The sequence below is a fragment of the Lithobates pipiens genome, unplaced genomic scaffold, assembly GCF_037356315.1.
Source record: "Lithobates pipiens isolate NorthernLeopardFrog02 unplaced genomic scaffold, aLitPip1_a1.2 Scaffold_22, whole genome shotgun sequence".
In the NCBI taxonomy this organism is placed as follows: Eukaryota; Metazoa; Chordata; class Amphibia; order Anura; family Ranidae; genus Lithobates; species Lithobates pipiens.
Window position 1 is genome coordinate 80665175 of NW_027507784.1, and position 14430 is coordinate 80679604.

General features: G+C 43.3%; 1 protein-coding gene across 2 annotated transcripts in view; it reads right to left on the bottom strand.

The window, feature by feature from the left end:
- Positions 1-14430, bottom strand: part of LOC143923858 (unconventional myosin-X-like) — a 253802-nt gene that overhangs the window by 51800 nt on the left and 187572 nt on the right. For both annotated transcript variants that reach the window (XM_077447780.1, XM_077447779.1), the window contains 4 exons: positions 14107-14421; positions 11276-11315; positions 8881-9675; positions 942-1065 (listed from right to left, as the gene is read on the bottom strand). In XM_077447780.1, the coding sequence (XP_077303906.1) occupies positions 942-1065; positions 8881-9675; positions 11276-11315; positions 14107-14421 (1274 nt within the window). The remainder of the gene's footprint in view (positions 1-941; positions 1066-8880; positions 9676-11275; positions 11316-14106; positions 14422-14430) is intronic.

Consider the following 14430-nt stretch of genomic DNA (forward strand, 5'->3'; position numbering starts at 1 on the left):
ATCCATGTATTTGGTTTACTTTCTCTGTACCGGAAATGCAGACTGTTTGATCTGTATGAAATGCTTATACCAAAAATAATAAATACATTGAAATAGAAAATATACTTCCAGAAGTCCTGGTCAGAATAGCACCTTCGCTGTTGAAGACCAACCATTGGTACTTTCCATTCTACAGTACATAGACTTACTCCAACCAAAATACAGCAAAACCATCAATGTTTGTTACATCAATAAAAAAAAAAAAATTGTAGGAGACTTAAAGTGTTTGCTGAGCCACTAACTGATCATTATATCACCCCTTTGTTACATAAAAAGCTGTCCAAGTGCCTGTGCTTTATTTTTAAAAGCAGATTTCTACCTGTTTTCACAGCTTTTTCCCAGTGATCACATGACTCCAGGCTCTCAGCTCTCCCCATCTGATCTCTCCAGTGGGCAGGGCCAAGATTCCCCTGCTGACGTCAGGCAGGGAGGAGAGGAGCAGAGAGCCTGGAGTCATGTGATCGCTGGAAGACATTGTTAAAATAGGTAGAAATCTGTTTTTTTTTTTTTTTTATAAAGCACAGGTACTAGGACACAGCTTTTTATCTGACAGAGGGGATGATATAATGATCAGTTTGTTTTGAAGCAGTAGGGAAGAGGAGCAGAGCGGCGCTAATGAGAGCCGACAGGCAGGGAGGAGAGGGGGGAGGAGGACTGAGGGAGATAGAGGAGAGCTGCAGATAATGAAGGCACCTGATATATTGTGATCAGCGTACAGGGGGGAGGGTAGAGACTGGCAGGATCAGCCAGGTTTTTCAGGTGTTACAGGGGGCCAAATTACACAGCACAAGCACTGTGCTGTTATTCATGCTTTAGGGGAACAGGATTTTTTTTTGGGGGGGGGGGTTAACAAATGCTTTAATTTCTGTTACACCACATATAACTTTAAGGGAAAGTCCTACCTTTCATGTACAGGTAACTGTGAAAATATGGTGGTCCTCCTCCATTGAAAAGAGTGACCCGGGATGTCATCAGTTCCTCATCAGTGTCTATGTGGCTGTCCACTTCCTCATCACTGTCCAGAAACTGCAGAAAAAATGCAACAGTATGTGAAACCTGAACAATCAACTGAAGGTAAAGCCTCAAAAAATCCATCTTAGCACAGCAACACACCAACATACAATATTCATGTCCAAGTTGGATCTGACATAATTAACAGCTGCCTGTCCTGCGTTAGAAGACCACACATTTTATTCACACCGTCTTAAGAGAAAGCATAATTCTTTTTTGTCAACAGTACTTCTTTATACATTTATATATGGATGTTTTATATCTTCTTTGAACTATTTATACAATAGCCTTATTTTACAAATACACATTGGGATTGATTTACTAAAACTAGGGCTGTGGAAATTAACGATTAATGCCTCGATTAATCGTTCATTTTTTTGATTGATCAAAATTCTTTTGATCGGTACTCACCTCTCCGCCTGCTTCCAGGTCTTCACGGAACTAACAAGATTATTGGCTTTACATGCTGTGTTTTTATCTTTATGTGAGTAATTTGTGTTTGAACACAAAAATTAAATCTTATACCTAAGCGGTGAGCACTTAGATCTTTTCTTTCTACCCATGATCTGGCGTCCTTGCTGAGATCTAAGGAGATGTGAGAGAAGTTTATGGTCCGTGTTAACCCTTTTGATACCCGCTTGCATGACCACCTGTTTGCACAGGGGTCCGTACCATATGGTGAGAGTGATTAGTTAGACCGGAGGTGGAGGGATTGTCACGCTACTGTGGGAAAAAAAATTACTTACGTCAGTGCTACAGTTTGAAATTAAATGCATTTGTGTGAACTGTGAAGTTAAGTCATGGATTGTGGAAACTAACTAGTGTCAGGTGATTGTATATAGTGTATACCACATTTACCACTGACTAATGCAGAGTTGCAATGCAAGGAGATCAGCTAAAACTAGTTGGATCTGTATGTGCGTTATAATTAATCGAAATGAGTCGATTAATCGATTTGAAAAAAGAAAACGATTAATCAAACACAAAAATTTTAATCAGCAACAGCCCTAACTAAAACTAACGAGTGCAAAATATGGTGCGTTTGTCAATGGTAGCCAATCAGCTTTTAACGGCAGCTTGTTCAAAAAAAAAAAAAAAAAACACTGGAAGCGAATTGGTTTCTATGCAGAGCTGCACCAGATTTTGTACTCTCCAGTTTTAGTACATCAACCCCACTGAATAGAAAAAAATGTCAATGACAATCTGTTTCCAAAGCTTGTTTGACTTCCTATTTTTGGTAAATGTCTTCTACCCATATGTACTCTGCTGGACTATATGACATTGCAGTTTCATTTTTGGCAAATGTTTTCTGCTGCCATATCTTTAAAGTGGTTGCAAAACCCTCCCCCACAACTTCGTCCCATGTAAATCAGCATAAAATACCCTAATGAACACTGCTTGTAGATATCTCCTTACTTGCTTAGTATTGTTGTAATCCTTGTTGTTCTGTAGAATGAAGTCACTGAGCATGCCCAGATCTCCCCTGATTTAAGGCACACTCTCTACGTCTTATCTATGCGTTATCAGGACTTCATACGGCACAACACTGAACTCTGCTAATCACTCAGAGCTTCCTCCTACACACCATGTGACCTCGCATACAGTCTAAACTGCAGCCATTACTGCAGTCTTATCAGCTGAAGCTGATAAGTCTGACAAAGGGAAATATTAGACATCGGCACAAGTAAATTCTATGAAATAAACAAGTAAGCTATGAACAGGGAAGCAGGGTTGCCATAGAAACGTTGGATTGAGAAGGAGGCTTGGTTAACAGTGCAGGAAGTGCTCAACGTAAGGGCGGAAATACACTCCACTGTGGACTCAGAAAACAATACTTAAGATGACGCTGCCTAACCCCTGGAAACAAGTTTTTTAAAGTTTCTTTAAACAGTAAGTAATATGCAATTTGGGCTGGATTACAGTGGCTATAGTCTGATAATGAATTATAATGGACTAAATGAAAAGAAGCATCAGAGTGGGAGAGTTTACTTCCTCTTTAAACTTCTATATTTAATGCTAGCTCAATAACAAACACTGCAATAGCAACATTACTGGTGATCGATTCTCAACCCCATTTAGCTTGAGTGATCCAGAGAGTTAATTCAATTTTACAATCCTAGCCTGTGTCTGGTATGGTATTAGCCATCTCCTCTCCCATATTCAGGTGTCTCAAATCTGACCCTATAATCAACAATTGAGAAATGCATTCCTGCTCAGTCTCCCTATAAATTTAAAGCGCCCTATGGCGAGGCGCAGACACCATGGCTCTTTCCCGAGTGGCTCTGTCATGAGTGATGCACAGTTTCACCGCCGCAGTTTAACGAAAGCAGGAGAACTAAAGTTGGCTGAAGATACAACAAGAACTCTGCGCTGCACTGAAAACAGGCAAACCAGCATTTGGCATTTATTTTATCTGAAGTCAGATTCCCACTCTCTATCCACTAACATACTCCTCTTCCGTCTCACATCAGTGTCTTCTATCCTCAAATTATCCTTACACTACCCTTCCTCTCTACCATGCAGCATGCACTTTTCATCTTCACTCCTACCCTCTTCCCTACTATTCCATCCCTCATCTCCTGCGTTTGCTGCACCCACATGCTGATATAAACACCAGGGCCGTTAGACACATGCACTCATGCACACCCCACTCCCATCTTGAATTTCTCACCCTCCTTCACCTAGTCTCGGGTGACATTTCTCCTAATCCTGGTCCGCCATTTTCAAACTTCAAACCAGATATCCAATACCCCTCCTCCTCTGGTAACCACCACAATCAGCTCGGTTTAATTTCTATCTCCCCGCTTCCCCAAATCAGCCCGCCAATCTCATGCGCTCTTTGGAACTCCCACTCCACCTGTAACAAGTCAACATCTGTGCATGACCTTTTCATCTCTCATGGCTTTAACATACTCGCCATAACTGAAACCTGGCTTCAAAATTTTGACTTGGCTTCTTCTGCCATCCATCCTATCCCTCCCTCTACTTTCGAGATGCACTGTATTCGTGTGTTTTCTCCCATTTCTCTGAGGATTGCAGCAATTTATCGCCCTCCTGGACCAGTATCGCGCTTTTTTTGATGATTTCGCTGCCTGGCTACCCTACATTCCCTCCTCTGAAATACCCACTATCATTCTTGGTGACTTCAACATTCCTGTCAATGTTAACAGCCCAACTACAGCTCAACTTCACCTCAACTTTTGAACTAACTCAATGGACACATACGTCCACTTACTCCAAATGGTAATACCCTCGACCTTGTATTCTCCCATCTCTGCAAACCTGGCAACCTCACCAACACCCGCTTTCCTCTCTCTGATCACAACCTTATTAGTTTTCACTGTATCCTTGCCTCTAACTACTCATCCCTCCAGGCAGCAAGCCTTCTCTTCTCTGTTCTGCTTCGGACCACCTACATGACAATCTCTCCCCTGTCCTGTCCTGACCACCTCTGTCTACAACAGTTAACTCTTATCACTGGATGCACTTGCTCCTGTAACTACACACAGAATCAGAGCCTGACCTTTACAACCCTGGCAAACGGACAACACTAGAAATGTCAAGAGACATTGTCATGCTCTTGGACTGTGGCGTAAAACCAAATGCCTGCAGGACTTCACCCTATATAAATCTTCCCTTCTAAAATACAAACCCTGCCTCCATGCTGCCAAACAAGCCTACTTTGTCTCTCTTAATAATACTTTGTTATCCAGTCTCCGTCGGCTCTTCTTAACCTTTAACTCTCTGCTTCGTCCCCCCACTCCCTCTAGCCACCAACTCACTCACTGCCCAAGCGATTGCCAATCACTTCAAAGACAAGATTGATGCAATACGTGAGGACACCTCCACTGTGCGTACATCCTCCCCACTTCCCGTACCTTGCCTTACACCACATTCAACACTCTCCTCTTTTAAACTGGCTACTACTGAAGAGGTTACAAAAGTTTTCTCAGATGTTCACCGTTATAACCAATTGTCCCCTGGATCCTGTTCCCACACAACTACTATGGTCACCCTCTACTGCTATCCTATGCGGACTAACTCACATCTTAAATCTCTCCCTCTCTTCCCCTCCCCTCTAAAACATGTGCAGATCACTCCCATACTTAAAAAGCCCCCACCAACCTGAACAACGCAAGACCCATCTCATTTCTCCCATTCGCCTCTAAACTTCTAGAACGCTTAGTCTACAACCGTCTTAGCTCCTACCTCTGAAAATAGGCTTCTTGACCCCTTACAGTCTGGCTTTCGCTCCACTGAAACTGCTTTAGTAAAACTCACCACCGATTTATTAACTGCTAAAACCCACGACCACTACTCCATACTCCTACTGCTTGACCTCCCGCTCCGTCTCCATTCCCTTGGCCTCCAAGATTCTGTTCTATCCTGGTTCACTGCCTACCGATCACAGCGCTCCTTCAGTGTAACCTACAACTCTGTCTCCTCCTCTCCACTGCCCCTTCTGTGGGGGTTCCCCAAGGCTCTGTTCTTGGACCCCTTCCCTTCTCTATCCACACCTCCTCCCTTGGTCACTTGATAACCACCCACGGCTTCCAATATCACTTATACGCCGATGACACCCAAATCTATCCGTCTACTCCTCACCTCACTCCTTCAGTCTCCTCTCTCATTACTAACTTACTGATATATCAGTATGGATGTCGCACCACTTCCTTAAACAAAATCTCTGTAAAACTGTGCTACCAATTCCCCCCCCCCCCCCCCGCCCATGCCCCCCTCCATGACATTTCCATCAAAATCAACAATGCAACCATCAGTCCCTCCCCTTAAGCCAGGGTAATCGGTATAACCCTAGACTCTGACTTGTCCTTTCAGCCTCAAATCCAAATCATTGTCAAAAGTTTGTAGACTTCACCTCCGTAACATCTCTAAAATTCACCCCTTTTTAACAAATTAAACCACCAAGCTCCTCATTCACTCCCTTGTCATCTCTTGATTATTGCAACGCCATTCTCATTGGCATACCTCTCCATAGGCTATGCCCTCTTCAGCCTATCATGAATGCTGCTGCCAGGCTTATCCATCTTACCCACCGTTCAGCGTCTGCCAACCCTCTCCTCCAATCCCTACACTGGCTCCCAATCACCCAGCCAATTCAATTCAAAATACTAACCACAACATACAAAGCCATTCACAACTCTGCCCCGAACTACATCACCAATCTTGTCTCTAAATATCACCCAAACCATCCTCTCCGCTCCTCTCAAGACCTCCTACTTAAGCTCCCTTACCTCTTCCTCCCATGCTCGTCTCCAGGATTTCTACAGAGCCTCTCCAATCTTCTGGAACTCGCTACCTCAACCTGTCCGGCTATACCCTAGTCTTGCTACCTTCAGGCGATCCCTGAAAACTCATCTCATGAGGAAAGCCTATCATGCCTCCAGCTAATCTTTTACCACTTCCATCAGCTCATTCCCCACAGTTACAACCCTTTGTACCACCTGCCTCACCCTATTAGATTGTGAGCTTTTCTGAGCAGGGCCCTCTTAATCCTCTTGTATTTTATTGTATTATAACTGTATTGTCTCCCTTTTATACTGTAAAGCACTGCATAAACTGTTGGCGCTATATAAATCCTGAATAATAATAAAAAAAATAAAAAAAATAAAAAATAATAATAATAATAATAATAATATGTAGAAATGAGTCTGCTAGCAGAGTTTTTTGTACCTATTAAAACTAGGTATTCGCTCCCTCCCCCAAACAAAAAAAAATAGAGTGCCAAAACTTAGAGGGGTGTGGGGGCAGATAAACGGAACTTCTCTCTTTTGGCTGAAGCTCCACTTTAAGGCTCGGTTCACACTAGTGCATGCCATGCGTTCCCGTTGCTAAAAGCCCCTCCATGTTAGCCTGTGTGTACATGCACACAAACGGTCAGGTGTTTGGAGGCATAAGCGTGTAGGGGCAGTAGAAAAAAAAAAAAAAAATGACAGCCTGTGGTTCCAGGTGCAGTATAAATGAGCTGTAAAAACGAAAAACGCCAAAAAACGCGGCTAGACGTGTCAATCGCTAACATTTTTAAAACGTCCTGAGTGTATGAGCCCTTATACTCACAAAACACAGAGTCTCAGAACTTGTCTTAAAACATTGGGGTTGATTTACTAAAGGTAAACAGACTGTGCACTGTGCAAAGTGCAATTGCACCCTCCAGAGCTTAGCAAATGAGCAGAAGCTCTGCTGACTTCATTATCCAATCATATGCAAGCATAAATGCTGTTTTTTTTTTTTTTTTTTTCCCTTGCACATGACTGGGTATTTTGCAAAGTGAAACGTTACCCCATTTACTACACTCTAGGGCAGGGGTGCTCAACCTGTGCACAAGCATGACAGCCAGATGCAGAGGCATGATGGGACTTGTAGTTCCGCAACAGCTGGAGAGCCACAGGTTGAGCACCCCTGCTCTAGGGGAACTGTATTTACAGACTACAACTGCACTTTGCAACCTGCATTGTCTATTTGCCTTTAGTAAAAGTCAACCCCATTGTGCCTCATTTTAACCGCTTTCCGTCCCGCGCACGACAATATACGTTGGCAGAATGGCACGGCTGCGCAAATGGGCATACCCTACGTGGCCCGAGATCGCGACACGGAGACACAGAACGAGGAGATGTAAATAAGGCATTTCCCCGTTCTGCCTGGCAACATGACAGGGATCTACTTCTCCCAGTGATCAGGAGCAGTGATCTCTGCCATGTCCTAGGTAGCCCATGCCCCCTTAGAACACACTGAGGGAACACATTTAACCACTTGATCCCCCCCAGTGACAGTTACACAGTAATCAGCGCATTTTTATAGTGCTGATCGCTTTATAAATGTCAATGGTCCCAAATAGTGTCAAAAGTATGCACCTCAATGTCGCAGTCACGAATAAATAAATAAAAATAATAAAATCGCAGATCACCGCCATTACTAATAAAAAAAAAAAAAAAAAAAAAAAAAAAAGAATAAAAATGTCATAAATCTATAACCCATTTCGTAGGTGCTATAATTTGTGTGCAAACCAATCAATATACGCTTATTGTGATTTTTATTTACCAAAAATATATCAACGTAAACTGAGGAAGAAATTATTTCTTTTTATATATATTTTTTGGGGATATTTATTATAGCAAAAAGTATTACCTTTTTTCAAAATTGTCGCTTTTTTGTTTATAGCGCAAAAAATTAAAAAACGCAGAGGTGATCAAATTCTACCAAAAGAAAGCTCTATTTGTGGGATAAAAAGGCGTTAATTTTGTTTGGGTACAATGTCACACGACCGCGCAATATTGTCAGTTAAAGCGCTGCAGTGCCGTATCACAAAAAAAGCTCTGGTCAGGAAAGGGGGTAAATCTTTCTGGGGCTGAAGTGGTTAAAGTAGAACATTTTTTTCCTTTTTGGATAGAGCAATGGAGAGTTATAAGCGCTGTCACATATTTTTTCACCATCTGCATCCCATTACGGAGATTTACCTTCACTTCCCGCCTCAGCCAAACAGGAAGTGAGAGGAAATCTCTGCAATTTAATGGAATTCCTTGGGGACCCCCAGCTCATCAGAACTAGTGTCCCCATTGGAAGATTTCCCCTCTATTACTTTTCTGGGGACAACCCAAATTTGGGATTTCCTTTAACTTTCACCCTTTTCTATTTGTCCAGTTTAACATTATCATTGAAAGTGAATCTTCCTAACGGGGGCACAGACAGCATTAAAAACTGACAGGGTTTCTAACCCCTCTCCACTTTATCCAAAACTGAAAAAAAGTTTTGCCTTTAGTTGTACATTAATCTAATAAGATGTGTGTTAGGGGGGTACCTTATTTTGATACTCACTGAATCCAGACTTCCACACTGAGATCCATAGCTGCTGGGCTTGGAAATTCGAGGTATCTCCTCATCGGTTAGGTGGCCATCACTTGAGTTCCTAGCATCAATTGAACCTGTTGGGCCTTCATCAAACTCTTCATGGTCATAATCGGATTCCACGTCAGGTGGGTAGCTGTAAATAGGTTCTTGAGCTTCTTCACTGTTGCTCTGGTTATCAGACAAACACTGATAAATGCTCTCTGACCTATCCGAGATAGCAGTATAAGCATCTTGAGAAGACATTGGCTCCAGTGGAGAAACTTGGGAATCTGTGGAGTTGCCAATGTGGTCTTCAGGGATTTTCATGTAGGTACCGTCCTCAGAGAAGCTATCATTAGTTCCCGGGATGTCGTCTTCCAACAGCATAGGTGGCGGAGGTGGCAAAAATTCGTCATCTGCATGGAATCCTTCATCCACTTCTTCCTCAGCCAGAGGTGCAACTAAGCTGCCTTCCACGTGTAGAGTTCCATCAATTCCATTCTCCAGGCTGTTGGCACACTCATCCAAATGACCAAAGTCCAAGAGCTCTAAGAACTCCTGTGCCACTCTGGAGGCTTCCTTCTCCAACTTGTGTATCTCCTCTTCTCGCTTTCGTGTTACCTCATTCCGAGTATCAATGCACGAGATGGAGACGCCATCCAGTTTCTGTTCTTGGTGGAGTTTCTCAATCTCTTTCTCCAGTCTTAGTATCTCATCCATTTGTCTTCTCTCCTCTTCCTGCAGCAAAATGTTCTCCAGGTTCCGAGTCCTCTCCTGCTCTTCCTAAAAGGTAAAGCCATCTCCATTTGTAAATCGATTTTAACATTTGATTAGCACCACAAAAAAGTTTGAACTTTTCAAATCTATAAAAAAAGAGCTATAATCCAGATGTTAAAAGAGAACATATAAAGGATGAGATTTTTACCTTAAGACCTCAAAGGCAAAACAAGACATTTGGTTTAAGATAGGAGGGCAAAACTTAATATTGCACCAGGACCTCTTAGGTTTTTAGTAATGTCTTTTCTTACTGGTTTCATTTCCAACCAAACGTAAAACAGGTACAATCTATGATTTTAGGTCAGCCTATACAGAACAGTCTGGAACTACATGGTCACCTACATGTCCATGAACAAAGAGCTGCCAATCATGGCATCCAGGACATCAAACATTAGCTTTCATTCTCATATAGGAAATAGGAAACAACTGGTTTCCAAGGCCACATGCACACAAGGTAAATAACCCAACTGTGCCCAATCTTGGCATTTTTGTTCTCCCTGGGTGGCACAGGTCCGGCATCCAGCCCCCTACCCGCAGCCTGTTTAAGTTTATGACAGGCTTTTTTTTTTTTTTTTTAGAAGCACATGATTAGAGCCAGAGACTTTACTTGGCTTCAAAAAAGGGTGGGCTCAAGTCCACCCAGTTGTATGACAATCGCAAATTAATTCATATTCACTATTGTCTTCCCGATTCTCCTCCTGGGCAATCAGGAAGCGGCTCCTGAGACCTGATTGGCCGGGAGGAGAAGCGATCTTGTTGGCTGCCACGCCGAAGGGAAGCCACCATGAAGCCCGAGATGCAAGGAGGGTGACTCTGCCGAGGAAGAGACACAGGATGGAGCTAAAGATATGACCTAGGTAAGTGCAGGACCAACCGACTGAATGGGGGGGGGGGAATGTTGTAAGTGTGGGGGTTATTGTAGGGGTGTCTTGTTGGTCGCGCCCCCTCAAAGTATATAGCACCAGCCACCACTGCATGCAACCCTAAACGAGAGTACCACTCCTTATACAGCCATATAGAGTATTTCAGCCTGTCAGACCTTGACAGGCCGCAGGCAGCGGGACTGGATACTGCAGTGGAGCCACCCAGGCACAAGAAACTGCAAGGACTGGACATACACAGGCTCCATTTTTTCCTTTGAAAGTCATCCCCAGTGAATTTTTACTAGAACTTAGTATGACTGACTATTTTATACTGCTAAAAAGGTTGTTGCCAAAAGCTGCTATGAACTGCAGCTTTTAGCATTTAACAATTGGAGGCCGATTTATTATAACTGGAGAGGGGAAATCTGGTGCAGCTGTGCATGGCAGCCAGTCAGCTTCTAAGGCTGGCCATACATTATACAATTTTCTTGTCCAACTTTCCTTTAGATTTACCAAAACCATATAATAGGTCAAACCTAAACGCTTTAAAGTTAATTAAATTTAATGTATGGTCAGCTTTACTTCAGCTTGTTCAATTAAGCTTTGACAAGGAAAAAATAAATCTAATTCCAGGCAGAGCTGCACCAGCTTTTGCGATCTCCAGTTTTAATAAATCAACCCCCTGATGTATCTGACTTCTATTAAAGGTTGCAGAAGTATCATTGTACTTCGGGAGGACTAACCTGTGCAGCGCGGAGCTCAGCCTCCAGTCTCTCCTGCTCCCTAGAGGGGAAAAAAAAAAAACAACAACCCATAAGAACACTACTTATACTCAACTTATAAAAACAGGTATACAAACCTATTCCTTATACCAGAACTCAACACTTATTCTGCTTAACAGCTGTGAAATCAAATTTTTCATCTAAGACCCCCTTTCACACTGGGGCTGCATTAGCGCTAAAGCACTGTTTAAGCGGCGCTTTTCATCCGCTGGCAGGGCGCTTTTAACCCAAAAGGAGGGGTTAAAAATCGCCCGTGTTGTGGCGCTTCCGAAACGCTTTTCAGGTGCTTTCAATGAGCAGGGCATTTTGAGAGCGCTAAATACAATGTTCACAAACCATCCCAAAGATGCAACTTGCATGACTTTTTCTAACGTCCCACAAGTGCCCCGCCCCAGTGTGAAAAGTCACACTGAAATTAATGGTAGGCGGTTTTCAGGAGCTTTACAGATGCTATTTCTAGCACTAAAACACCTGAAAACCGCATCAGTGTGAAAGGGGTCTTAGTAGCGAGATCCTGCACAGCATGTCCTCCACCTCTAGGGCAAGGTAATGCTACAGAAAAAGGTCCTTCATTGTGCAGTGACTATGAGATTATCCAGGAAATAACGCAAGCATGCTAAAGTCAGAAAAGCCATTGAAAGTGTACCTGTAGTAGTCGCAAGCACAGCAAACTATTTTGATCCAGACGGGAGCTTGCATGTCGAATTTTATTTGGGAGCACCCCACAAATCCTGGGGCATTTGGTTACACAAATCCCAACTTGACCCAAAGTGTACTGATCCCACACAGGCTGTCACCAAGCATTATTAGGGGAGGGGAAAGGGCCAAGCATGGGATTCTCAAATTAAGCATCAAGTACAGGGCACTGCATTATGCATGATTTGGGGTTCCAGGGGCATTTAAGATAAAAAAAAAAAAAAAAAAAAAGCTAAACGAATGCCATCTGTAGACACCCAGGTGCCTTCTACTGAATCAAAGTTAAAGAAATTTAAATCAGAGTTTTATTCTGCTTACATTTTGTCTTCCTCAGTTTGGCTGGCCACACATGTTCAATTTTCTTGTACAATTTTCTTTTAGGCCCCTTTAATGCTGGGGCGGGTTGGCCGCCGGTGGTAAAACTGATATTTTTAGTGCCGATTTACTTTTATTTCATTTTAGCGGCGGTATTCGACCGCTAGTGGAGCGGTTTTACCCCCCCCCCCCCCCTGCTGGCAGCTGAGAAAGGGTTAAATCAATGGGCAGGAGCAGTGGAGGAATGGTATACACACCGCTCCAAAGATGCTGCTTGCAGGACTGTTTTTACCGTCCTGCCAGCGCACCGCTCCAGTGGGAAAGCCCTCGGGAGCGGCTCTTTCAGGGCACTTTACAGGCACTATTTTTAGCACTGGAGCGCCTGCAAAGCTCCCCAGTGTGAAAGGGGTCTTAGATTTACCTTAAACTATATAGTGCAAGAGCCTGCCTTATTGGATACGATTGAAGTTATTTCGTTTTGGCCTCATATTATATGTTTTTTGGTAAATCTAAAAGAAAATTGTACAAGAAAATTGAACATGTATGGCCAGCCTATAACCCCATACACACCATTAGATTTTCTGCAGATTTTTGTCTTCAGATTTACCTAAATCATATACTTTCAGGTCAAACCTTAAATCGGAGTTCCACCCAAAAATGAAACTTGTGCTTTTCGGAATCACTATAAGGATTTGCAGCTGCTGACTTAAAAAAAAAATTGGTGGAACTCGGCTTTAAGAGTTTAAATTTGTATGCAATCAGGCAGGCCCTTGCACTACATGGTCTTGGTAAATCTCAAGACAAAAATTTGCAGAAAATCAAATAGTGTGTCTGTTTTTACTAAAACCTCAGTTTTTATTAAATACCTTATTTTATATCCAGTGATGTAATCACTATATCTCTGCGTTTCTCTATGTAATGCAGGCAGACAATGGCTGGTGGGAGAGGCCTGCCGGTGCTGTACATAGCATCCTGCCTCAGTGCTCTTCTCAAGAGTCTTTAGCCCTAACACAAGTAGTGGACTGAATATCAGTCAGTCTGTCCGGAGGAGTCTGCGTTCCGGGGCAGGCTGCATTTGCATGCAGGTAATGCCCACACATGTAATGCCCTCCGTAATTACAGTAATGTCCAGTAAATGAAAGGGGTGGGTCTGGAAAAGTAAATCTGGTGCGGAACTACAAGTCCCATGAGGCATTGCAAGGCTGACAGCTACAAGCATGACTCCCCACAGGCAGAGGCATGATGGGACTTGTAGTTCCGCAACGGCTGGATGGTCACCAGTTTGATGCTGAACATCCTTCAGCCAGGAATTTAAGCAGGAGCTATGTCACTTGCTGCAGCTTGTAATGCACATTGTGAGAAGCTCACAGTGTGCAGTGAAACAGAGTAACCCATTTTAGTACAGGAGAGGAGCCTGTACCTAAAGGACTGGCTAGAGTTCAACTCCATTTTGCTTTGGCTTAATTTTACCCCAAATTTGATTTTTTTTGTATATAATTTTTTACAGAATCACTTGTAGCCAGACTTAATCTCTCTACATTGGGGATCGAGCAGGGGACGATCGAAATGATCAAGAATGTGCATAATTCGACTACACAAGGATGGATGGAGTTGGGAATTCCTCATCTGCAGAATCCCAGGCTTTGGATTAGATGTTCCTAAAATCCCAGGCCACTGCCAACCTATATAGAGGGGTGCCCAGAGCCAGAGGGGTGTGTATGTACATTTTACACACGTTTAATAATCCTGTGATTTATGTCTGGTGAACTCCTCCCCTTTACCTCCTCTCTTCCTCTTCTCGTCTCTTCCTCTCTTCCTCTTCCCGTCTCTTCCTCTCCTCCTCCAGTTTTCTCTGCTCCTCCAGCTCCCTCCTCCGCCTCTCTTCCTCTTCCTTCCTCTTTCTCTCTTCCTCCTCTCGTCTCTTCCTCTCCTCTTCCAGCATTTGCCGATAGAGGTGTCTGGCCGTCCTCCCGCGCCAGTGCTTCTGGAACTGCAGAGCCGAGCGTCGGAGGCGCACAAAGGCGGCCCTCCAGTAGTGAGCCCGGTAGTTCTTCTGAATGGTGATAATACTGAGACGGACTGTTTTATAATGCTTCCTGGAAATT